The following is a 26,551-nucleotide window of genomic DNA, read 5'->3' as shown; positions in this document are numbered from 1 at the left end:
AGCTTTGCTCTTGTAACTGAAGTGATCCTACTGACAATGCTGTGGTGTGGGTACAGATGTACCATTTCACAGATTACTCAGGGGAAGCACAGCAGGTTTAAGTCCATCAAGAACAGCCAAGGCAGAACTCAGACCTAAGAATGTTCTATACCAAAGCACCAAGCTCTCAACCTGGCCTCTCTAGCCTTTGCCTCTATTTTTACAAGGTACAATTACCTGACTTTTGCAACTTAAGGAAGGGAATGAGAGCCAAGGAGGTTAAACAGCTTCTACCCAAACACAAGGCCACCAATGGGCAGCTCTGTGGCTAGGCTCCAGTAAACCCAGGATCCTGAGGCTTCTTTTCTTGGAGCCATGACCCATGTTCATCAAGAACACCATAGATGAAGATGGTCCCTTTCAGGTTTCCTGTGGAATTCGAGCCATGGGATTCAGGAATCATCAATCAGAGTTGTCTCCATGGAGTCCACGCTGCCTGGAATGAGGTGTGCTGAGAGAGGAAGGCTCTTACTTCTGGGGTGCTGGCCTAGCTGTTGGGGCCCAGCAAACCCTGCCAGCTAGGCCTATACATCCTCTCAGTTGCTCACCCTGAGTTTTAAGGAAGCCCAGTTCTTGGGTCTTTGGGCCCTTGATGTCATGGGACCAGCCTGTGAAGACAGGTCAGCCTGGCTTCCATGCAGCTTGAGAGTCTCTGGTAGATGTTCTGGGCCTCAGTCAACCTGAACTGTATTGCAAGCAAGAACCGGGGTTCGAGAACTAGGATCAGAAAGGGATTCAGGTTATCTCAGTGGCAGGAAGCAGGTCCCTATTACAGCCAAAGCAGTTAAATGTGTTGGGTGATCTGTGCTGGCAGGGCAGAGGTCAGGAGGCATACAGGGAAACTGTAGTCCAACCATTTTCATTGATTCACGGCAATGCAGATAACAATGGGAAGGAACAAACTAAAGTTGCATTTACTGTTTCTGCTCCAAGGCTAAGGGATCCCTCAAGGGGCCCACAATTGTGTGACCACTGATAGATGGACTTCCTATCCCCAATCTGGGTCTTCCTATATAGCCCAGGCTTGCCTTGAACTTGTGATTCTCTACCTCAGCCTTCCAAGCACATATGCCACCATGCCAGGCTGACAGATGGATTTGAAAGTACGACTTGGCCCAAGAGTTTCTGAGAGGTCAGGTTGCTGTTGGAGGATGAGACCACTGCCATCCACAATGCCACGAGAGAGTTCCCTTCAGCTACGTGAAGGCCATCACAACAATACACATCCCTGAGTGCTCACTGCGCACCAGGTGCTGGGCTAGATTCTGCTGGTGCAGAGAAGGAAAGCTGGATTGCTATGGACAGTGGTTCAGGTTGTATACTTATATGGCTCTGTAAGTCATACATAGACAGACAGACAGACAGACAGACAGACAGACAGACAGACAGACAGACAGACAGACAGACAGATAGATAGATAGATAGATAGATAGATAGATAGATAGATAGATAGATAGATAGATAGACATCCTAAGCCCTACTTCTGCCCATGGCTGAATGGTGCCTTAGAAACAATGGCTGGTGGTAGAAGGCCAGTATCCTCCTTCAAAGAGCTCATTGTGCTGATTAGCAACCCCTAGGTAACCTGGAGAGCCTAAGATAGAAGCTAGCAGACATTTCCTTCTTTCCCTTACAAAAACAGGCTAGGTAGGGCTTGGTAACGATGGGAAATAAACTCAGGTGTTTTTGTCTTTCCTCTATTGCTGGTTAATAACAGAGAACCTATTCCTTTGTAACCACATTTCACCAACTCCCATGATCTTCCATCAATTTCTCAAGACATCTTTTGGGGGGGGGGCTGATACACAATTGCCCCCAATCAGATCAAGGCTCCTTCTGTTCATTATTCTTAAGGGAAAAGAGGAAAACAAGAATCCAGGTTGCCTCTGAAAGGCAATATTATTCTGGTTTCCCCAGGGGGCTCCAGGGGACTCCAGAAGGCAAAGCTGGCTGTGCCTAGCCCCCAAGCAGCTGATACTCTGCTGCTAGAAGCCCAGCTTAGACCCAGGCTGCAGCTCTGGATGTGCAATCTCTCTGGGGGGCCCAGTCCCTACCAAAACCTCCTGCTCCCTCCCACCACCCAGAGAACTTCCAGCAAGACAATAACACACCAGTGCTCCAAACAGTGCCAATATCACATTGATTCTTTTATTTTCTCTTTGTTTGCTTTTCCATGACAAGTGAAAAAATAATTTAACCCAGTGATATGTACAGAGGCTTGGTTACTTTTCTCAAGAACTTCCAGAAAGACCTCAGCCCCTTAAGATAGCAAAGAAGGATGACCTTCCCCATCTATACAAAACTCCACCTATAAAAGTCTCGCACGTAGAAAGGTTGGCTTTATTATGAGCATCACATTTTAGGAACAGGGAGAGGTCAGCGGGGGGGGGGGGCGGTGAAGGGATGTGCAGGGTGGGCTCCACACGCATCTGCAGGGGACATTCCCAGTGAGGAGGCTGTGACTGGTGGGGTTCAGGTGATCTGCAGCGGGGTCTCCAGCATCTCCATGAGGAAGGTATCGATGGGGGTGTCCCCAATGAGCTTGAAGAAGAAGAGGTGTTCCAGGCATTTCAGACCAATGGAGCGCAGAGCAGGGAGGCGCAACAGCAGCTTGGCAAACCTGCAGGGAAATCAGGGGGGCATGGCTGACCAGGGAGAGCAGGCAGCAGGCTGGAGGGGAGGATGTATGTGTGCGAGAATACCTGGCAATGAGAATTGTGGGAGATTTCATCTTAGGGAGCCTCAGAATCAGGCAAAAGGGCCAGCTAGTCTTAAAGGAGAAGGGGAAACCTCTGACCTCTGGGGAAACTTGGGAAATCACCTCCCTCCATGTCATTCATGGTGGTGGAGGAGAATAAGGTGACTGGTGGTACCCTCAGGGCCAACACTTCCCTGTTGGTGACCCGCACATTCCCTGGGTTCCCCAGAGTTTCTGCTGAGATTAGCCGAAGCTGTTGGAACAGGGCATGGTTTGTGGGTGTGCTGGGTCCATGGCAGACACAATCACTAGATGAGCATGCTTGAGTACCTACTACTTGCCAGGCATTCTACCACAGGTTCTGAGGATACAAAAGTGACTCATCAGTCCTGATCCCAGGAGTGGTCACTCTTCTCCACAGGGTGCAGTAGCTTTAGGCTACATGATTTGAGATTGCTCTATCAACATATTTTTTTTTGTTTTCAATTTTGGTGTTTTGGTCAGTCATGAATTCAGGACCTGGGCATTGTCCCTAAGCTCTTTTTACTCAAAGCTAGCATTCTACCACTTTGAGCCACAGCTCTACTTCCAGTTTTCTGGTGGTTAATTGGAGATACGAGTCTCCTGGACTTTCCTACCTGGGCTGGCTTTGAACTGTGATCCTCAGATCTCCACCTCGTGAGTAACTAGGATGACAGGCCTGAGCCACCAGCACCCAGCTATTTTCAATTTTTTAACCAGTTGTTACTCAGTTTCTTTGTCTGCACTTTCTATAAGTTTCAAAGAGATGGGAGAGGAAAAGAGGCCTGCTGCTGAAAATCCTAACATCTATGTAGGGAGATAATTCACACACTTGCATGCACATGGACACGCACATTCTTGTGTTACCCTCCCATGTGCCTTACTTGTGTGCTATTCAGCCCCAGACTCAACTCACTCTCATATACCTTCATACTTGTGCTTGCAACATGTCCTGGCTGCTTTTGCACATACATGTGTGTACACTCCCATGCAGACACACTCACACAGGGTTACATCATGAAGACACAGACTGGCACAAGCATACACATATCCATGCTTCATACACTTTTCTATAGGTGAGTATGTTCATTGTGAAGTCCATGAAAGGAAGAGCAACCAGCCTGGGGGAGAATTTGTCTATGTGTGCCCATTGTTAGACCCCAGCTTTGTGAAAGTCTTCACTTTGCCTGTATAGCTCTCTGCATCTCTCAAAATCCTTCCTTGTCAGTGAAGCTCATTTCTAGTGTTATGAATGCTACTAGAGATCGTCATTCTACTCACAACCTTCAATAAAAAGTGCAGGGACCAAAGTCACATTAGTTTTCGCACCTTACATCAGAGATTTCTGAGGAGACCAGGATCTTTACTGATAGTTGAACCATTATTTCATTAAAAAATAGATATTGAATTTCCGTGTGTGTACTTAGATATTCATGCCACATGACATTTCAAAATGTAACCATGGAAGAAAAACTTGACCACATATAAAAGTAGGAATCATTGTGTTTTTCTACATGGAAAAGTTGAAAGTCTATGCAAATGCTAACATAAAACTTCAAAGCATTTGGGCACCAATAGCTCACGCCTGTAATCCTAGCTACTCAGAGGCTGAGGTCTGAGGATCACAGTTCAAAGCCAACCTGGGTACGAAAGTGGAACAAAGAGGCTCAGGGACAGCATACAGGCTGTTCAAGCCCTAGAATTGGGGGGAGGTAAGAGAAGGGAGACAAACAAACTTAATGATAAAGCACCAGGATGCATCTGAGCAATGCCACCTAGAGTGACACCTGTGGCCAAGGGACAGTTCCCAACAAAGGAAGCTGAGCTCCTGACCCCATTTTGCCACCCTACCAATCTGCCAATGAAGTAGTATATGGATTTCAGCAAGGAAAAGGGCCTCCCTACAAAGTACAAAGTTAGAGCCAGGCATATTGACTCACATCTGTATTTCCAGATACTCAGGCTGTATAAATCAAAAGGATTACTGTTTAAGGCCATCTCTGACCAAGAATTATCAAGACTCCATCTCAGCAAACAACCCAGGCATGCAAATTTGTAATCCTAGCTAGGCAAGAGACATATGTAGGAGGATAATGGTCTGAAGCTAGCTGGGACAAAAGTGAGAGACCCATGTGAAAAATAACAAGCAAAAAGGGCTAGAGGTGTGGTTCCGGTATTAAAGCAAATGTTCAAAGCCCAGTACTGACAAAAAAAAAAACAATTATATATAAAGTGAAAAAGTAGACCTGAAAAGATTGACTCTGAAAATTTTTTATTTTTACTATTCAAATGTCTGTGTTCCAATATGCAAAATGCTAACTAACTAGATATGTTCATCTCTTCGCTATCTGTCCTGGATTTCAGAATTAAGATCAGGGGAAGAAAGCATCCACTAATATGCAGACTCATGGGACTGCCATTCCTTGCCCATGTGTTGGCTGTACGGGAGACTCATGGCCTTTGAAGGTATTTGCCGTGTGTACAAGAGAATGTGTGTGAGTTGTGCACCCTGTTGACTTTTGATTTCTGCTTCCACCCCCCCCCCCTCAAAGAGATTGACACCATGAATTGCACTTCCAGAGAATTTCCACTGAGTGGCAGCACTCCACCACTGAGAAAATGGCTTCACCTGGCAGCGTCAGGATTCATTCACTATAACCAGTCTCTGCAAGTCAGAGGTGAGCAGCCTTCCTGGCTGGGTGACTGACCTGCCTGAGTGAGCCAAGTGACACCCTGACGTGCCTCTGAGCCTCCCACAAACTTGAGACACAGTAATCACCCTCTGTCCATGTTGTGCTAGACAAGCCCAGGGATGGGGTACAGGGGCTGGGGTGCAGCTGTAGTGAAACATTTGGTTGTAATCCCCAGCATGACAAAACAAAAACCAAAACAAAGAAAATGGTTGCTGATTTTTTTTTTCCTGTTTATAAGAAATGCTCTGCCAACTCCCTGAACTTCAGCAATAAGGACTGGCATCTCCACCCAGCGTCAGGAGAAAGCCCAGGCTCTGGCAGCCCTTCTTCAGAAAGAGTCAAATTCCAAAGATTTTTTTAAAGTGATATGTAGAAACAGCCTAGAGGCCAATCACAGAGCAATGACTGAATACATAAAAATAAATCCATATTGCAAAGCTTTACAAAACTATGGAAAATGATTATGTATTTTTACTAAAAGTTCTTTGAATGTCTAAAGGATAAAAATACACCAAATTATATAATTTCATACATGTGAATACATATTTTATGTATACACAGATACACCATATATACATATACACATATAAATATATATGCACACACATATATGCATATATATATATATATATATACATAGACACATAGGAAATTGTAACAAAATATACCCAAATATTATTATCTGGTTTTTAAGGAATGACTCTTGTTTTTCTACCAAAGCAGGCATTGCACTTATAAACAGGGATGGGGGATTGTTGCTTTAGTTTTTGTTTTACCTTTCTGAGATCAAACCCTGGACCACTTACACACTGGGAAAATTCTTTACCACTGAGCCACATCTATTGGTAAAAACACTGAGTTTTATTTAAAGATGAATAGCCAGGACCTAGAACCACAATTCCAGAAAAAGGATAGTATGCTCTGCTTACAATATGTGCACTAGAAACCCATCTGATGTTGCTTTAAAGCTGGAAGATTCCAGAGAAAGTATCCAAACTAGGACTTTCAGGTACTGTGTTCTGCTGTCCAAAGGCCTTGATACCTGGTGCAGATGGAGAGACTGCCAGGTAGTTACTGAGCTCCCCTGGCTCCTTCCTCTTTGACCTCAGAGACACACAATGCCTGTGACTAAGCTTCTGCCAATGGCAGTGAGTGAGTGATGAGGGCTTTTTAGGAACTATGTCTCCCTCCCATGGCCTAACACCCCACTCCTGCCACCCCTTGTCTGCTCCTCCACCTTTTCCTCCTCCATCACCTGGATGCAAACCACAATGTGGCTCTGGGTCTTGACAGAACTACAAGAAGGAAGGAGCCTATGTCCCCGACTGACCATGTGGAAGAGAGCTGTGTCCTTGAAAATGAATTAATGAATTAATGAATGAGAAAGAAAATCTCTAATTATGCTAAATTACTGACTTGTTAGGTCTATTATTACAGCTTAGCCTCTAATGCAGTAACCTGTTTACTCATTGATTGCACCAAAGAACTGAAACCCACTCAGCTTGGATTTCTTTACAGGCTCCAACATGGCCCAACTTCTTTCCAATACATTGATTTGTGATCCAGAACAAATAACGAAATGGAATTTAGACATCACAGAGGAATAAAAGTCACCATTGAGAATGTGCTGTAAAATTTATTCTGAAAGACAAAAAACTAACGGTCTTTCAGTTTCACTTCTAGTTTTCTGGGATTGAAGACCACCTCATTTTAACTAGGGTCTGAAGGGAGGGAAAGTTTTTTGTTTAGTGTAACTTGCAAGAAAATAAACACCAGGAAGTAGATACTTGAAAGGGGTGGGGATGGGTCAGGAGAACGTGGTAGATGAATGAAGAGGAGAAGAGGGGGAGAGAATGTATGTCCTAAAAAACTCAAGAAAAAAAATCAAGAAAGTGAGGGAAGGGGTGGGTAGGGGAGGGATGGGGGAGAATGTTGAAAGGGGTGACATTGATCAAGATTTACTGTATTCATAAACTACTTTGTACAACTACTTAAAGATTTAAAAAAAAAAAAAAAGAAAGGAAAAGAAACGAGATTTATATAAATGACCCAGGAGTAGCTAGATTGGTAAATAGATTAGCTAGGCCAGAGAGACAGAGCCCTAGGAGTCTCCTTGCTCACAAAGCCTGCCCTACTGCATGGGATTTCCATGGGGCACACCATACAGCAATGCGGTCATATCACACTGCTCTTTGAATCATAGCTGGCCTGCTCCACATTTCACCTCCACCACAGACCAGATTTACCTTCTTACACTGGTCACTGCTCCTCGCTGAGCTTCTGTTGCTTGTTAGAATGGAGAAAGATTCTCACATTGACTATTGGTTTGCCTAATATTTAGAGTTGTATACTATAGACCCTCCTTATCACTGTACCCCGCCTGAAAAACTCATATGTAGGTTTTCATATATATATATATATATATATATATATACACACATATATATATATGTATGTATATATATACATATATGTATATATATAGTGTGTGTGTGTGTATACACACACAGCTAAGGTAAAGTTTAATTTATAAATTAGATGTAGTGAGAGATTAATAGCAGTAATAAGCAAATTTAAAAACAAACATCGAAACAATTGCAATAATTAGTGTAATTTAAAGTCATTTAAAACTGATGAATTATTTATTTCTGGGACTTTCTATTTAATGTTTTCAGATTGTGTTTGACTGCTGGTAACAGAAACAAACTAACTAAATGTGAGCTGCAGAATCCGGGGATTCTGTGACTGTGAGCCCACAGATTTGGGGTTACTGGATTCTTCCTTGGTTTCTACTTCAAGTGCTTATGCTGGAGCACTAAATCATGGAGTTAACATTCTTGTTTGTGTGTGTGTGTGTGTGTGTCTGTCTGTCTGTCTGTCTGTCTGTCTGTCTGTGCTGGTAGTAGGGCTTGAACTTAGGACCTTATACCCTAGCTTGGCTTCTTCACTCAGTGCTGGTGCTTAACCACTTGAGCCAAACCTTTACTTCTGCCTTCTTGCAGATAAAAGTCTCATGTACTTTTCTACCTGGGTTGGCTTGGAACCTCAATCCTCAGATCTCAGCCTCCTGACTTGGTTAGGGTTTTAGACGTGAGCCACCAGTGCCTGGCTTACTGCCTTGTTTAATAAGATCTATGTAACAGCTAGAAACATCTAAACAGTGCCTGTTACACAGTAGGCTCAGTAATAGGGAGGAGTCATTTCAGCTGTTATTATTACCCGCACAGTACTCTCTCACCTGCCTGGTTGTTCTGGATACTTCTGCTTAGTGTAGGCTTCCAGGGTGGCGTAAACCTTCTCCCGCAGAGTCTCCACCTCTGAAGGGTTGGATAGACCCTTGGCATCTGAAAAAGATTTAGTCTCTGGTTGGCAACTCAGTGGTACCTCGTCCACGGATGTGCCCACCATACTGGCCACCTCCCATAGTTAGGAGAGATCCGACTGGGGAGAACTGGGAAATCAACTTTTGGAGTAACACTTTTCATTGTTAATAGTCAAGTGTGCCTGCCACCGTCACCAAGGAGGAGAATTCTACTTTATTCAGGCAGTTCTAGAAGTACTCTAGTCACACATTTCCCCAGTGTCTCCTGTGTGATGAGGTGAGCACAAAGAATGAATCTGCTTGTGCCCTGAACCAAGCACCAAACACTCCCTTCCTTCAGAAGATGCAGTATGGGCACAAGTAACTCTCCTAATTGTGAAGACAAGTCTTTCTGATCCATAGCAATATCTGATGAAGCTGATCACTTTTCCTTCTTGAAATCCATTCCCCCCTGAATGTTCAGAATGCCCCTCTCTGGTCTCCCCATGTCTACTGAAGAACCTCTCTCAAGCTCCTTTGCAACTTTTCCTTGTCCCTCTGATTTCAAGAGTCAGCATGGCTGCGGGGGGGGGGGGGGTCCTCAGTCCCTGCCCTCTTCTCTGCCATCCCTACTCCCTACTTTCTCCTCAGGTGACCTTACCTCCAGGCTCAGGAGTTTCCATGCCAGGAAGAGGCTATGGCTCTCACATCTCTATGTTCCTGGATTCTCCCGTGCAGCCCCTACTGCTTGTTATATATCTGCTGTCTGAGTATCTATCATCTCTGAATTTTGCTCAAACACAGTATCATGATTCATTCGCCCACGGTTAGAACTTGCTTTCCCTGGAGTTTTCCCAATCTCAGTAAATGAGGACTCCATTTGCCCAATGGTTCAGGAAAGAAAACAATCCTGAGTTATGTTTGACCCCTGCTTTTCTTTCACAGCCTACATCCATTAGCAGATCCATTAGCAGATCCCTGTGGCTTTGCCTAGAAATATACCCAGCATCTGACCACTTTCTACCACCTCCTTCACTACTATGGTGCTCACTGTTATTTCTCTTCTTCGCTAGCTGCCTCCAACTACGCATACTTCATGCTTGGCTCAGACATTTTCAAGACCACTCTAGAGTAAATGCCATTACAGGTTGACACTTGGGGCTGGAAGTATGGCTCCAGTGGTAGCCCATTTGTGAGTCTCTGAGTTCAAACACCAGTCTCGCCAAAAATAAAGAGTGATCTCTTCTGGATTTCTGGTCTTGCTTGCTCTCTCTATATCTCTCAGCCAAGCAAGAGAGCCAAAAAAAATTGTCAGAACCTGGAGGCCAGTTTTGGAGGAGGGATAAACTGCCATTGGGATTAAACAAAATCACCTGGGTTAAACAGCACGATGGCTCGCAGGCAGCCCAGCTCCGACTTATCCATCTGCATGTCTTTCATCTTGGAAACCAGCTCAGTTAGAACTCTGTTCACACACACACACACAAAAAAAAACAGGGACAGGTAGGGAGAGAAGCATAAATTCCAAGAAATGGGCCAACAAATGGATTTTACTGACACTTGCTATGGAACCACTCCACTTTCCAGATGGTGCTTCAGGTATTAGGGGTACAGACAGGAATAAGACGCAGCCCTCATCTCAAGGAGAGTGCAGTTTGACTAAAGAAACAGGCACAGATACAAGAGCAAAGCCCAGTGAAAGAACTGCCATGAGCCAAGTTCAAGGGCACAGTAAGGAGGAAGCAATGCACTGCAAGCAGGAGACAAAATGGCACCTTGGGAGACATGGAAATGAGAAATGCAATGAACAATGCAAGGCTAGTACACTGAAAGTCTACAAGAACCACAGGGGGACAACATTCAGCAATAGGGCAAGTTTTAAAGATCATGTTGGAAGCCAGTATGAGAAAAAACAGGGAAGAAGTAGACATCCCTTACATGGTCATGAATGTGACCCCCAAAGGACCATTTATGATGGAGGAAGAAAGGAGCCTGTGGCCTGGGAATTGGACAAACTATTTTCAACTTTCTCAGCTCTCCATTTTCTCACCTCCAACCACTCATCTACTCATTTTCCTTTGGCACCATTGAAAGCATAGAACCTCTGTCCAGGTGTCACTGTTTGATTGACAGGGGTGTAGTCCTGCTATAGACCTCCCCCAGGGATTTACAGACTCCACTATAAACCTCAGCATCCCTTGCTCAATCTCTTGAAGACACATGTGGACTCTTTCTCTATTCTTGTCCCCCAGGATAGGCATTTCATTTCCCTATCCTGAGTTTACTAGATGATGTCAATCATCCACTCTCCTCTTTAGAAAAACAGGATAAACAGGCTCTTCCATTTTCCCACCAATGATACTGGCCTCTTACTGTATCCATTTTATTGTAGTCTCAGTCTTTCTTTTAATCCCTTTCTTCTTCCTCAAGTGTATGTTTTCATGTGCTTAAGGGTCTCTACATAGTCATATGCAACTGTTAAGGCTGCCTGTCCTCCATCCCAGTCTTTCTTACAGGTATATGACCACATATGAATTCATCCTCTCCCCCCCACCCCGACACACACACACACACACACACACACACACACACACACACACACACACACACACACACACACACACACACACACACACACACACACACACACTGAAAGCATAAGGGAGACACCTGTCAAAGATGGAGCCCACTCCAGCGCTGTGAGCACTGCTTCGATGGACATGGAGACCTGTGGCCAGCAGGATGCCATCCTGCACAGAGACTGAGCGGTGGGAGAAGGAGGCAATCAGCAGTTCATTCCACCCTGTGAGCAGAGAGAGCAGGCCTTGAGGGAAACCACCCACTTCATTCCTGCTTCATTATTCTCCATCCAAGTTATGTTTGTTAGCTCATGGAATAAAGGCAGAATTGGAAATCTAAGGTGGTTAAGACCTTTGCTCAAGAAAACACAGAAACAAAGAAGAAACCTGACTTTGCTATCCATCTCCCAGTGTCTCTGATATAGACCAAAATGACAGCCTGAGGACAAGGACTTTTTCTTTTCCTCACCAGTCAACAAACACAGATTGAAATTTTGCCAGCTAATAGTTACTATATTAGCTGCCATGGTGGATAAAGTGAACACTCCCTGAAGCTCTGTCCCCAGGACCTGACAACCTACTTTTCTTTCTTTGGTGTTACAGTAACACCCAGTGTGGTAAACAGCTTTCAGTCGATATCCAGTTGACTCAGCTAGTGGGAATGAGTGAATGAACTGGTTCCCAATGCTCAGCCTAGCTTCATGAAATTTCCCCAATGATGGAGAGGAGATATGGCTGATGTCAACAGACTCATAGTGGCCCAGAAATGGGGGGCGAGAGAGAATGTAGCACATACAATCTTAAAATTGGAAGAGATCTTGAAGTCTCTATAGGATAAGCCTGAGAAAGTCTCTGGCTTTCTTACCTGTGAGATGGAACTCCATTTGCCAATTTCACTATCATAACAAAGCCCTGCTTCAAATTATCTTCAATGAAAATGATGTAAAAGTCTTTGAAAATTCAATGCAAATTATAATGCAAAAGTGTCATGTTTGCATGGAAAGAATCCCACTCCTCCATGAACAAACAAAACAATGGCTTATTTAGCAATGAAAGATTTTTGGGGGAGGAGGGAACCATCCAAACGTAAGAGAGTACAAGTAAAATAAAAAAGAACACCCTTCTTCAGAGAGAGTGATCATTGTTGACATGCTACACAGCTCAGCTGGGTTTCAGCTCCATTCAATTGCTTATTGTAGAATCCCAATGGTAATTTCAAAATGGCAGCATAGAGGATAGTTCCCAAGAACGAAAGAACCTGGTATGGTTTACCTGCCCGTAGCAGAATAACCTGGTCCTCCAAAGTGAGGTCAGAGAAATGAGGAATGCGCTTGGCCCATTCAACAAGGGTGAAAAGCTGTTTATCAGCAGCATGGCATATGTTGGTAACAGGGTCATTTGTCTGAATAAAATGGAACAAACAATGGTGAGAGACAGATTCTAGGACTCCAAATACACTCTCCCCCCCATCTCCAGCCCCAACCAAGAAATGGAAGACGGATGGAGCTCTAAGCCCACATACTGAGTTCTCCATGTTCATGTCTCCATAGGATTCTGTCTTTGGTTCCACTGCAAGTTCAGCTTCAAGAATCCTCTCCACAGGCATGTCTTCATGGCCACCACTGGTACATTCTGCCTCACTCTCAGCTCGCTCCCGGCTCCTCTGTCTTTCTTCTTGTACCGCTGATAGACAGCAGGACATACAGACATTACCAAAATGCCCAGGACAAGTGTGAGAAATTTAGTAACCCTACCTAAGCCTCAATTCCACATGTGCACAATGGAATAATCAGAGTACTAAACATGGAATACTGTGATGGTGAGAAATGAAACAAGGAAATCAATATGCTTATGCCTCCCCAGAATGATATGACTATTTAGTTCATATCATTGCTAATGCATGGTGGAGACTGTGCTAAGTTTGCATTGTAAGGTTTCATAAACTTTCATTATAAACTCTCTCTGGAAGAACCAAACCTCCTGCTGTTCCTACATTCTCCCTCATCCTTCCTCTTTCTGGGACCTCTGATAAGTTCTAAGCATACAATAGTTTGAGAGCAAGCATGTTGCTGTAAAAGCTTCCTCTGTCAGATCCTGTGTATCATCCTTGGTATTCACGTTCCATTAGGTCTGCCCCTCCTGTCCCAGCTCATCACAGCATCGCCTGATCCAACTTGTCAGGAAACATCTTCAGGGAGCTGGCTGTGGGGATTTAGTAAGTGAAGGGGCGGAGAGATGTCACCTAGATGACATTTCAGAATCAGCCACTGACTTTAAGAGTGGGGGAGGGCACACAGGCAAAGGTGTAGGCTGAATGGCATCAGCCTCCCACAAACTTCGAGGTTTTCCTCGAGGTTCACTCTAGCTTAAAGAACCCTTAGGTCTGTATATTAGGATGAAAGGCAGGCCCTGGTCCCCAGGATTACCTTCCTACTACTGGACTCATTCCTATCATCTTAGAAGCCATGATTTCAGCTTAGGTGCAGCATCAGTAAGTAGAATTCAACATTAGAGCATAGGTTTTATGTCCCAAGAGTGGAGCACATTCCACTGTAAGCAGCTGACTAAACTGGAAGTCAGTGACAGCTCCTTCACTAGCAACTCCTCTCCCTTCCTACCTGCAGTCCACTCACAGAAAGCTCCTTTCACTCTTGGGTGGGGGTTGGGGGAAATGAAGCCACAGGGCTTCACAGTGACTGGAATTGCAATCATGCAAGTGACAGCATTGACCTCTCAAGGGCAGAGAAAGGTAGGACTAAAAACCACTATCACCATCCTCTAGAGCCTCCACACAATGGCATTCTGAGGCTGGAAGGAATCAAAGGAACATAGGAAGGCAGAAAGGAAAGGAAGAAAGCAAAAAAGGAAGGAAACAAGATAGTAAGAAAAAGAAGAAACGAGAGAACAGAGAAGAGAAAAAAGCAAAGGCCAAGTACTTGCAGGGGCGGGGGACAAAGAAAACGTTTTCAAAATGTTGCTGTAAGCTGGATGCTGGTAGCTCATGCTTGTCCTACCTACTCAGGAGTCTGAGATCAGAGGATCCTGATTCAAAGCCAGACCAGACAGGAAAGTCTGAGACTCTTATCTCCAATTAGCCACAAAAAAATAAAAATACAAATAAGTCCACACGTGGTAAGTGCCAGCCTTGAGCACAAAAACTCAGGGACTATGTCCAAGCCCTGAGTCCAAGTCCCAAGACTGGCACAAAAAATTCTAATATTAAAAGTAAATTAATTGTGTTCTATTTTAAAAACAGGAGAAGCAAACTAAGTTAAGTTCCTGTGGTGGTTTTCTATTTCTTCTATAGGCTTGTCAAACTTGAGGAAAATAACCTTCAACCTTCAAAGAAAATAACAGCTTCAAGAAATTAGATTCTAATTCTTATTTTGCCATTAGTAGGGTGGATGTGGGCTATTCACTTTTCCTTTTTACTATAGAGCTTACTGTCATGAATGAGGAGATTCGGATCTGTTACTGACAGTCCTCTGTGTAGGTATTACAATAGCCTACATTTATAAAGATCTTTCTGTATCAGAAGTTATGCTCAACTCTTTATAAAAATGATCATATTTCAAAGTACATTTCCTTATCATATTTCATAGTTCCCTCTGGGGCATTTGACATCACAGAGCATCTAGGTAGCCTATTGCATGCCAAGAGCTGAAGCGTGATGGGGTGGATTCATGGACCCTGGCTGGCTGCCTCCCCAATCTACCTCTAAATATCCTGGGCTCCCTCCCAGGCTCTAGTCACATTGACAAAGACCATCCAGGTGGTAGAAGACAAAAACAAATCACACTTGGACATGATAAATTAAACAGGACTCTAAACATTCACACAGTGAGACCAAAGGAGGATATTCTTAGGAGAGGATCACAAAGGCTCAATAATTATGTGCGTATGATCATATAAAATGATGTTTATCAAAACGAACTCCAGGAAATGGAAACAAAAGTGTTTTTTTTGTTATTTTGATTTTGGTTTTGGTTCTGGTTTGGGGATTTTTTCCCCTCCTTTGTTGCTGTTTTTGATTTCTGTACCTTGTGTCTTGTATGTAAGTTTATCTGATTTGGGGATGGTAAGGGGGAGCACAGAAATGGTGGGACAAAGGGTGAACTAATGCAGCAGTGATACTCACTAGATACTATGTTGAAAATGAATTATACAACCTGTGGGGAGAAAGAGTCAGGAGAGGAAAAACTGGGAGAAAATGATGGAAGAGGTGACACTGTTTAAAAAAGAAATGTATTCATTACCCAACTTATGTAACTGTAATCCCTCTGTACATCACCCTTACAATAATGATAATAATAATAATAATAATAATAATAATAATAATAATAATAATAATAATATCATCCAGGGCTCATAAGGATACGAATGTTGCTTATAAATGGTCTCCAAGACAACCTATTCTCTTCTCTTGAAACTGTACCTCTACAATGAGTGGTCATGACAGTAGCTTCTTCAGAATTTCTGAAGTGGCTTGGGATTTAGAGGGTCTCAGTTCTGTCCCGGTGCTGCCATTCATTTGCTATATAAACATTGGTAGACCTCCAGCCTCTCTGAATCTCTATTTCTTCTTTCAGGAAGTAGATGTGTGATACCAAAGAAGAGAAAATGTCGATTATGTATACTGAAAGAGTCCTGGTGTCCAGCTTATCAAATTCAGAACCTATCCCAATCCCAACTCCTGCTATTGGGATACATTCCAGGCCTTATCATTGCATATCTGAGAATTTTGTGGGTATTTTTGTCCTCAAAGAAAAGTCCAAAATGAGCCCCTGGTTCTGTACATCAAGGGCCAGAAACGAGGGTGGCGAAACGGACAGGTTTCTCTGCACACAACTCCCGTAGAAAGTTCTCTGAGTGCTTCTTTCCTCTCCTCTTTTCACAGCTTTTTTGGCATTACTGTGCTTCATGTTCTTTTAAAACATATAGAAGCCGAACCTGGGCCCAATTTCTTATCCAGGTATTAAATACTAGGTTTAAATATCAGTCTCTTAAATGAACCCTAAGATATGTATTCAACTGTTTTTTTTTTCTTTCAGGTGATTGTTTCTAACACATAAGATTATTTCTTTGTTGCTTTGTATGTCCCTCCCCCATGGTATAACCCCTGCTTTCACTGTATTTGATGTTGGTATAATTTGTGTGTGGGGGGGGAAACAAATCGTTTAAATAGAGATACAGGTAGATCCATTGCAACAATAAAGATGTACAAGTCGTTATGTAGAAAAATGAACTTTACAACTTTGGTGGGGGGGGGAGGATTGGCTGGGGTTGGGGGGAGGATGTGAAGGGGAAACAAAGGAGGAGGTTACAATGCTTGATAAGACATGTACCCATTATCTTGCCCATGTAATTGTAACCCCTCTGTACAGTATTTTCACAATTTAAAAAATGTAAAATAAAAAAAAAATTTTAAATCAGTCTCTTACATTTCACATATCCCTGTTTGGCTAACCTTTTTTTTAGTAGTATTGGGATTTGAACTCACAGCTACATGCTTACTCAGTAAGACACTACCACTGAGCCACACATCCAATCTGTTTTGACCAGGTTAATTTTGAGATGGGGTCTCCCTCTTTCTAGGCATGTCTTTGGATCAAGATCTGCCTATTTTAGTCTTCCTGTGGTAGATAGGCTAATAGACGCCTGCCACCATGACTAGATCTTGGTTGAGAAGGGATCTTTCAGACTTTTCTGCCCAAGCTGGCCCTAAACCACAATCCTTTCAAACTCAGCCTCCAAAGTAGTTAGGATTACAGGTATGAGCCACTGATACTTATTAATTGTTGTTGGTTTTCTTTTTTCTTCTTCTTCTTTTTAATGATCCTAACTGACCTGGGGAATATTCAGTTTGAGTTTTTACAGATGGAAGAGACTAGCTGAAAGAGAAGAAACTGTCTCTAAACAAGGCCATTTACCTTCCTTTAATTCAATTTTTTGTCAGTTGTAGGGCTTGAACTCTGGGCCTAGGCCCTGTCCCTGAGCTCTTCAGCTCAAGGCACTCTACCACTTGAGCCACAGCACCACTCCTGGTTTTCTGGTGGTTAATTGGAGATAAGAGTCTCATGGACTTTCCTGCCTGGCTAGCTTTGAACTGCAATCCTCAGATCTCAGCCTCCTGAGTAGCTAGGATTACAGGCGTGAGCCACCGGCACCTGGCCTTAATTCAATATTTTATGCTTAATAAAAATTGTTTTGTTTCTTGTTTTAGGTGAGCTTTTGTTCTCAAGGTTAGCACTCTACCACTTGAGCCACGCCATCCCTTCTGGCTTTTTACTGGTTAATTAGGGATAAGAGTCTCACAGACTTTCCTGCTGGTGCTGGCTCAAACTGTAATCTCAGCTCCTCCTCCCACCTTCTCCTCTCCCCACCCTCCCCAGTAGCTAGGATTACAGGCCTAAGCCACCAGCTCCTGACTTGTTCTAGGAGGAATAACATAACTCTGCATCCATCATGTGCTTGCTGATGGGGGATGTGTCTTGTAGCCATTAACATCATGTATTGTGACAATCATGATGGAGAAGGCTCTGAGGGATATTAATTCTATCTAGCCAGAAAGAAGTCTTCAGTGTAAGTATGATATTTTATAGTGTAAACTCTAACCTGCAAGATCATCAGCACCTGTTATGATAAATATGACATAAGTACATGCTACTCAACAAACAATGAATTAGTCATTTTTAGAAGCTTCATCCTGTCCTCCATCTCCTCCTCCTATCCTTCCTCCTCGACCTCTTCTTCCTCCTCTACTTCTTTCCTCTTACACCCCCACTTCCTCCTCCTCATCCCTCACCTCTTCCTTCCTCTTGCCCCACTCCTCAGGTCTAGTTTTCTATCTTTCTTTGGGCCCTTCTTCAGTCACCATGCTTCTTTGTGGATGACATTCCCCCATACCTAAGGCTCAAAGACCTTTCCCATCACGGGCTCTCACCGTAAACTCCCCTTTCTCCCAGCAAGCACCGCAGGGCTAACTTAACCCCTCTTCTCTGTTTTCAGGGATTTGACTGCCTTTTTTGGGGGGGGGGGTCCGGTCGTGGGGCCTGAACTCTGGGCCTGGGTGCTGTCCCTCAGCTCTTCAGCTCAAGGCTAGCACTCCACCACTTGAGCCACAGCACCACTTCCGGCTTTTTTCCTTTTGCTTATGTGGTGCTGAGGAATCCAACCCAGGGCCTCAGGCATGCAAGGCAAGTGCTCTACCACTGAGCCAACTTCCCAGCCCTTGACTGCCTTTTACTACAGTCTATTAAGATTCACCACTAACATCACAAACCTGCTCAAGTCTTCTAGTTAATTTACTGCCTGTGTCAGTTTATTTGTGTTACTTAAGGGAATGGCTTTTCCATCTTTAAAGATGAAACCAAAAGCACTTTTAGATTTGCTTTTCTCAGATACTCCAACACCCCACTTAACTACACTATAAATTAAGAGATGTAACACTGAAATGCACAAGGAGGGTGTCTGTGAATAAAAAGACTAGGTTGTCAGATCTGGAAATGCCAATAATCCTTAAACAACAGGGAGGGAACCACAGAAGGAGACCAGAGGAGAAGGCCAGTCTGGCATTCTCTTAGCAGAGCAGAGTATGGCACTCGGAAACCTCAACTCTGAGACTTGCTGCCTAGTGATTGGAAAAAAAATGACAAAAAAGGAGAGGGCCCAGTATGGGGGCCAGTGTCTGGAGTGCATTCTGTGCTCCAGAGATAGATCTTTCCTTGAAAAATCATGGTACTCAAGGCATCCCAACCTCCCATCAGGCCTCTCCCTTCCCTGCAGTCCAATGCAGTGAGGCTTTTTCCTATACAGTGTAACTGGCTCTCCCTTGAGCCCACACTTGACAGGTGCCTTGTCTTACCTTCCCGCTTCATGCCCATGACAAGGCACTTCTGATAGCGACAGTATTGGCAGCGGTTGCGCTGGCGCTTGTCGATGAGGCAATCTTTATTATCCCGACAGGTGTAGATCAGATCTTTCCTTATGGTTCTCTTGAAGAACCCTTTGCAACCCTCGCAGCTGTATACCCCATAGTGCTTTCCTGGATAAAAGAAAAGAACATTCCATAAGTGGTTCTGTTTCTCTGGATCTGTCATTCAAAACAATCCTTTGATTCTCCTCTCTTCCTCCCCCAGGAAATAGGTACATGCCCTGGGTCCTGGTATAGACTGAAAATATTAATTAGCAAAGGAATGCAAGGAGAGATCACAGAAACTAAGCTAAGACAGTAAATATACATCTCTTTGGGTCTTTCTCCAACTCCACACAACATCATCAGAGAATTCCTGACCTAAGATTTTATTTACATTATTTTCATCAAGATAACCCTCAGACTTGGCCTAAGCAAATGCCCTACCTCAATGCAAGATCTTAGTGTAACCAGGCATTATTGGTGGCTCATGCCTACATTCCTACCTACTCAAGAGGCTGAGATCTGAGGATTGTAATTTGAGCTAGCCCAGGCAGGAAAGTCTGTGAGATTCTTAGTGCCAACTATCCAACAAAAAGCTAGACATGGAGCTCAAGTGGTAGAACACCAGCCTTGAGCAAAAAAAGCTAAAGAACACCACACAGGCCCCGAGTTCAAGTCCCAGTATTGGCACACACACAAAAAATGTTAGTGTATATAAATTTTTAAAAAATGTTTTCTTATCATATATTACCTAACAGGAAACATGCCTAAGTTTAACTAATGTTTCTCCAAAACTGAGGTGGAGATCTTAGGAAATACACTTAAAATGATTATCCTTCACCATAAATTATGAGCAGCATCCTGACTTAAGAATTTTTAAGTGTGATTGTCTGTTGATGAAACAAATTAGTACATGATCTTATAACATAATATGATACCTGATATTGAGATAGGATATAAAGATGTGATAGAAGGCATTTTTTCTTTATCTTGAATAATTTGCATTGCCTTTATGACCTGCAACTACCCCAAGCAGAAATGATTAATGACAGGAGAGCCAACATGCAATCCCCGACTCCCAGTGCTAGGTATCATGATTCAATCTCAGTACTCTAAGCAGAAGTCTTATCAAAACTGTATGCAAGGGCTGGGAAGGGGGCTCAGTGGTAGAGTGCTTGCCTTGCATGCCTGAGGCCCTGGGTTCGATTCCTCAGCACCACATAAGCAAAAAGAAAAAAGCAAAAAGCCAGAAGTGGCGCTGTGGCTCAAGTGGTAGAGTGCTAGCCTTGAGCTGAAGAGCTGAGGGACAGCGCCCAGGTCCAGAGTTCAGGCCCCACGACTGGACCCCCACCAAAAAAATTTTAAAAACAAAAAACAAAAAAAAACTGTATGCAAGATGGCTGTGCTCAGTTAATTGAAATTATAGAACTAAAAAAATACATAAGATCTTTTAAAATGTATTTTGGATTATATGGGACTATAAACATTCCACAGTGAGACCTAAGGAAGCTATTCTTAGGAAAGGATCAAAAAGGCTCAATACCTATGTGCATATGATCCTCTAGAATAATGTTTATCAAAATAAAAAATGTATTTAGGTTTGATTTTTATATATGAATAAAATGTGTTGCTATTTAGGCACAAAGCTGACATGACTTTCTAATCTATTTCATTTAGATTGATAGCAAAATGCACTGAAGTCTCTGAGAAATGGCAAATGTAACTATCTGTACCTTAGAGCTTACATTTCAGAGGAGGCCACTCTATGATGAAATAGTGGCTAGAGATAGCCTGACTGATAAAAAAGCTAGCCTGTGCCTAATGAGTGAATACACTAATTTCCTGAATTTACTGTGAAGATAAATATGGAATTGTTATCTTGGGCCCAAAGAACTTAATGCTCTCAGCTCTGAAATATTTGATGCTGACAACTTGTCGAATGTATGACTCAGTCATTCCATGGCTTTGCTACAGATGTATGACCCTATCACACCTTCATCTAGAATAACTGTGGCAGAGAATTATGCTTTGCTAGGCACCATTCTATTATGGTAAGATTTGAGAAGATTAGTAATGACTTTGTGGGAACAAGCAAACATTGGCCATGAAGATAAGTTCCGGGTATCTGGAACTTCCAATGGAAGAACCAGTTTTTGTTGTTGTTGGGGGCTTGAACTCAGGGCCAAGGTGCTATTCCTGAGCCTCTTTGTGCTCAAGGCTATCACTCTATCACAGTGCCACTTCTGGCTTTTTTGAGTGGTTCATTGGAGATAAGAGTCTCAAGGGACTTTTCTCCCTAGGCTGGCTTTGAACCACAACCTTCAGATCTCAGCCTCCTGAGTAGCTATGTGAGCCACTGATGCCTGGCTTTTGTAGCAGTTTTGATGATAATTGGAGAATGAGTCAGCCATCATGGACAGCTACAGAAAAGAATCCTTTCCTCTTCCTCCTCCACCTCCTTCTCGACTTTCTCCTCTTCCTCTTCATTTTCTTTTCCTTTTTTCTTCTTTTCTCCTCACCCTTCTTTCTCCAGTAGCTTGTTGTGTAGCCCAGGCTGGATTCAAATTCATGAGCCTCCTGTCTTTGCCTCCTAAGTTCTAGGATCACAAGCATGCATCACTATGCCCGGCCTTCTTATTCTTCAAATAATCAAAATCAGAGATTCAAATGTTTAAAACTGCCAAAGAAGGGGGGAATAAGGAGAGGAAAAACTGTAGAGGAAGGGAGGGTAGTCCAGAAATAAATTATTTGGGTCAAAAGAAGCTGAAAGAAGATAAATCAGTGAAAACATCTTTGTACTAATAAAAGAATATTAAAATTTTATAATGTTGTTAAAGAAGATATGATGAAGGGTTTATCTTGGGGACATTATGGGTAAATTTTCACTTTTCCTTTGTACCTTAGTGGTGCTCCCAAATTTTTATTGTTTTCTTTTCATAAATATTCAGTACATTTTATAATTATGAAAATATTTTCAGTTTCTTTGGGTCTGGCTTACTTCACTTAATATAATTTTTTCCAAGTCTTTTGATTTCCTTCTGAATGGACAATGCCATTCTTTCTGATGGAAGCATAGAATTCTTGATCCATTCATCCACTGAGGGGCATCAGGGTTGATTCTACATCTTAGCTATGGATGCTGCAATGAAGATGGTTGTGTTAGTGGCTTTAGTATAGCCTGGTTTGTGATCATTTGGATAAATGCTAGGTCATAGGGAGATCTATGTTTGGTCTTTTTGTTGTTGTTGTTGTTACAGGGCTTGAATTCTGGGCCTGGGCACTGTCCTTGAGCTCTTCAGCTCTAGGCGAGTGCTCTACCACTTGAGCCAGAGTATCACTTCCAGTTTTCTGGTGGTAGAATCTAACGAACTTTCCTCCTGGATTGGCTTTGGACAACAATCCTCAGATCTCAGCCTCCTGAGTAGCTAGGGTTACAGGCATGAGCTACCAGCACCCAGCTTATGTTTAGTCTTTTAAGGAACCTCCATACTGCTTTCCAGAGTGGTTGAACAAGTTTACATTCCTACCAACAGTGTAGTAGTGTTCCCTTTTGGCTACAAGAAACATAGGCTGCATGGTTTCCCTCATTTGTAATAATTAGAATCTGCCTATAAATCTACAAGTAAACTCAATAGATAGTAAAAGACAAATAATTACTCTTGGATGTAATTAATTAAACAGCACTCAAAAACATGCACACAGTGAGACCAAAGAAGGGTATTCTTAAGAGAGGATCACAAGGACTCAATAACTATGTGCATATGACCATATAAGATGGTGCTTATTGAAATGAACTCCAAGAAATAGAAACAACAGGTTTTTGTGGTTCTTTTTTTTCTTTACTTTGTCCTTTGGTTTATTCCCTTTAGTCACTGTATTTCATTTCTGTACCCTTTGTCTTGTAAATGAGTCTATCTGGTTTGGGGAGGGGAAGGGGTAGCACAGAAATGGTAGGATTCAGCAGTAATATTCAGCAGTAATATCCACTAGACACTATATTAGAATGATATCACTTGGGGTGAGAGTAGATGGGAGGGAGAAAACTGGGAGAGAATGAGGGAGTGGGTGATAGACATTGTTCAAAAGGAAATGAACTCATTACCTGATTTATGTAACTGTAACCTCTATACATCATCTTTACAATAAAATTTTTAACAATATATATTTTTATAAAAATTTAGGAAAATATTCTATGAAATATTTAATCATCATTGCAGCTTCTCTTTGCTGGATACATGCAATATCAAATGTCACTCTAATAAATCTAATCCTGGAAGCCAAAGATCACATTCTAGGTTTATTATGTTGGCATGTTCCCAGCCCAGTTACAGGAATTTACCCCGGAGTCCACAGTGGGCTACTCTCAAGGCCATTTTCGTGTCTTTGAGCACAAAGTGCCCAAGTGGGCAGTGAGCAAATGGACCTGTACCTGAGGATCTGTCCCCACAGATGGCGCAGATGTGTTTCACCAGAGACCCAGGGCTGGTAGATGGGTAATTCATGTTTCCAAGCCCAGGAAGCCCGGGTAAGGGCTTGATATCCTCAGAACTGCTGACACTGTTGACCACATTTAGCTGCAACACAAAAACAAAGCACAGTGAAGTATAGCCAGGGTAAACCCAACACCTCAGGCCTATAGCAACAAGGGTGTACTTGAGAAAAGACAAGCTTTATATCAAGAAGTAGATCCCAAGCACAGAAGACCTGAAACTTAAGGCAAGGAAAAAGGTACCCAAGAGAAATGAACTCATTTATAGGAGCCAAAACCAACACCTAGCATGGCAACACATCTGTATTAGTCTCTGCTTTCATTTGTTGTACTCATGAGGTTTACTTGAGCTAGAAATCCCAGAATGGTGCACCTAGGATAATGTCAGCTGTGCCTGTTAAAAATTTTTTAACAACTACTGAGTGCCAACTTAGCAGTGCTCCAAGAAACGCTACAGCCCTCAGGCCTGAGTGAACCTAGCAAAAAACACAAATCCATTTATTAATCAATAGACAATTCCCAGTGCTGCGCCAGGTTTTGAGGTCTGAAGGCAAATAAAAATGGACACCAGGAATTCACAATCAAATGGAAGAGAAAGATACACATGACTTGGCCTCTCTAAGAGGCCCATTGAATGCCCAAACCAATTGCAGTAGCACCAAGAATGGAGCAGAGCCAAAAGGTCGTGTTTGGGAACTTGTTTGTAATGAACAGATTATGTTTTCATGAAAGCATGAAATCTGGAGAGCCAGAGACTATGTCTGCTGTTTTCTGACGAGGGGCCCAGCAAGTAGTGGGGAGGTGGTAGAGTTGGGTGGCTGAATAAGTGAAGCTTGCAGCCCTGATTACAAGTTCCAATATACTCTCCACTCTACCCTCACGTCTCCCAATGCTCTTGACCAAGAAGCTGAGGCTCTGCCTCCATAAGAGAAAACCAGCCAAGGCAGGCATCCAATCAGAAATACTTCTGCATGCCCATGGGGATATAGAACATCCTAGGCTTTGGGAAGGGAATGTAAAACCTAGAAGGTTTATTTCTATTCCTCAATGACTTACAGTCTCAATAGATAATGATAACACACATAACAATTAAGAATACTTATTTTTAAAAAGTTCAAATAAAAGCAGTGTGTCCAGAAGAGGCATCCATAAACCTCAGAGGGCTGAAGGGAGGACCATGGACTTCCTGTAGACCAATCTGAATTGTGAATTCTTTTCGATAAACCACAGTGCCTGTAATTCTCCAACTGAATCAAAGGTAGGATTTTCCTCTTGATTGAAGGTCTTTGAGACTAAAGGAATCATCTATAAAAACATGAACTCTAATAGAACTTGATTTGGAATCCTTCTAAAACCACTGGCTTTTCAATTCACTAAGTCAATATTTAGTGAGCATGGGAGGTTAGAGGGGCTCTGTGTAAAACACTGAGAGGGATACACAAAAAACAGGTTGGGTGCTGTGGCTCACACTTGCAGTCATAGCTACTGGAGAAAATGAGAACAAAGAATCACTGTTCGAAGCCAGCCTGGGCAGAGAAGTATGTAAGACTCTCATCTGCAATTAACTGGCAAAATGCCAGAAGTGGAGGTGTAGTTCAAGTGGTAGAGAGTCATCCTTGAGCAAAAAAGCCAAACAAGAAAACAATGCTCGATAGGAAATGGACTCATTACCTTACTCATGTAACTGTAACCCCTCTGTACAGTATCTTTACAATAAAAAAATTAAAAAGCTGAGCAAGAGTGTGAGTCTTGAATTCAAGCCTTACTACCAGCACAAAAATTAAAACTTTAAAAAATAACACAGCCTTCAGTCCCTTGTTTTGAAATCAGTCACCAGAAACTAAAAAAAAAAAAAATAATTTGTACCACAGATGAAAGCACATGTGATCGCTAAGACACATGAGATTAAGACAAGGCTCGGGGGACTTGCAGCCAATGCTTTGTTCTGTTCTGGGGTGCTACAGTGGATCTCAACTTGGATGCCAACAGGCTAGGAGCTTTGAGAAAACTGAATATCGGTGCTGAGGCTGAGTGGTTCTCATCAGAGAGACTAAGAAAGGCTCTTCACAATGGGATTTTTTTTTCAGTTCACCAGATCTCACTAACATATAGCAATGATTAAGAAGCACTGGTTTGTGGGCTGAGTTCTGTCAGAATGAATTCTAGGCAATAGCTTTACCTGACTGCCTCAATACAATAGAAATCAACACTCGGATGCATCTCATAAAATATAATCATTGAGGTCTGACAAGCCCACAGTGAGAACTCTCTAGCTGACCAGATCCTCAGATGAACAAGAAGGATCATGGGAAGGATCATGGAGGTGGCCACCACTAGCTCCAGGGAACTTGGACCATTTTTGCCTGACACCGCTCTGCTGTTGTCAGCTCTTAGTGACCACAAAAGAGTAATTATGGCAGTGCATCCATCTAGGGAAGCTTACTCAGAAAATCTCACTGTATTTTTCCTATATTTTTCTTATATACATTGAGCCTTAACTTGTTTAGCCATTTGTTCATTCAGAAACAGTATGGTGATGCTGAAAGAAAGAAGACTCAGACAGAGCCTTGAGGAAGCATGGGGAAGATATAAGTAAGCTAGGATAGTTAAGGAAGGAAAGATCACTTGTTGAGAGATCAGGGAAGACTTTCTGAAGGAAGTGGCACTTAAGTTAGGACCTAACAGCTTGCAAGAAGTAGGTAGGAGCCAGGAACTGGTGGCTTATGCCTATAATCCTAGCTACTCAGATATGAGGATCATGGTTCAATGCCAGCCCATGCAGGAAAAGACTATGGGGCTCTTATCTCCAATTAATT

General features: G+C 42.8%; 1 protein-coding gene across 4 annotated transcripts in view; it reads right to left on the bottom strand.

Annotated features, from left to right (window-relative positions):
- Positions 1 to 2,165: 2,165 nt before the first annotated feature.
- Positions 2,166 to 26,551, bottom strand: part of Rxrg (retinoid X receptor gamma) — a 44,360-nt gene continuing 19,974 nt past the window's right edge. For all 4 annotated transcript variants that reach the window (XM_070034187.1, XM_070034188.1, XM_070034189.1 and 1 more), the window contains 8 exons: positions 23,676 to 23,820; positions 19,196 to 19,375; positions 12,854 to 13,014; positions 12,604 to 12,733; positions 11,423 to 11,555; positions 10,126 to 10,217; positions 8,690 to 8,795; positions 2,166 to 2,659 (listed from right to left, as the gene is read on the bottom strand). In XM_070034187.1, the coding sequence (XP_069890288.1) occupies positions 2,512 to 2,659; positions 8,690 to 8,795; positions 10,126 to 10,217; positions 11,423 to 11,555; positions 12,604 to 12,733; positions 12,854 to 13,014; positions 19,196 to 19,375; positions 23,676 to 23,820 (1,095 nt within the window). In that variant the 3' untranslated portion in view covers positions 2,166 to 2,511. The remainder of the gene's footprint in view (positions 2,660 to 8,689; positions 8,796 to 10,125; positions 10,218 to 11,422; positions 11,556 to 12,603; positions 12,734 to 12,853; positions 13,015 to 19,195; positions 19,376 to 23,675; positions 23,821 to 26,551) is intronic.

The sequence above is a fragment of the Dipodomys merriami genome, unplaced genomic scaffold (genome assembly GCF_024711535.1).
Source record: "Dipodomys merriami isolate MVZ:Mamm:240054 unplaced genomic scaffold, mDipMer1.0.p SCAF_24, whole genome shotgun sequence".
In the NCBI taxonomy this organism is placed as follows: domain Eukaryota; kingdom Metazoa; phylum Chordata; class Mammalia; order Rodentia; family Heteromyidae; genus Dipodomys; species Dipodomys merriami.
The sequence above is the reverse complement of the archived record's forward strand: the minus strand, read 5'-3'. Positions and strand labels throughout refer to the sequence as shown.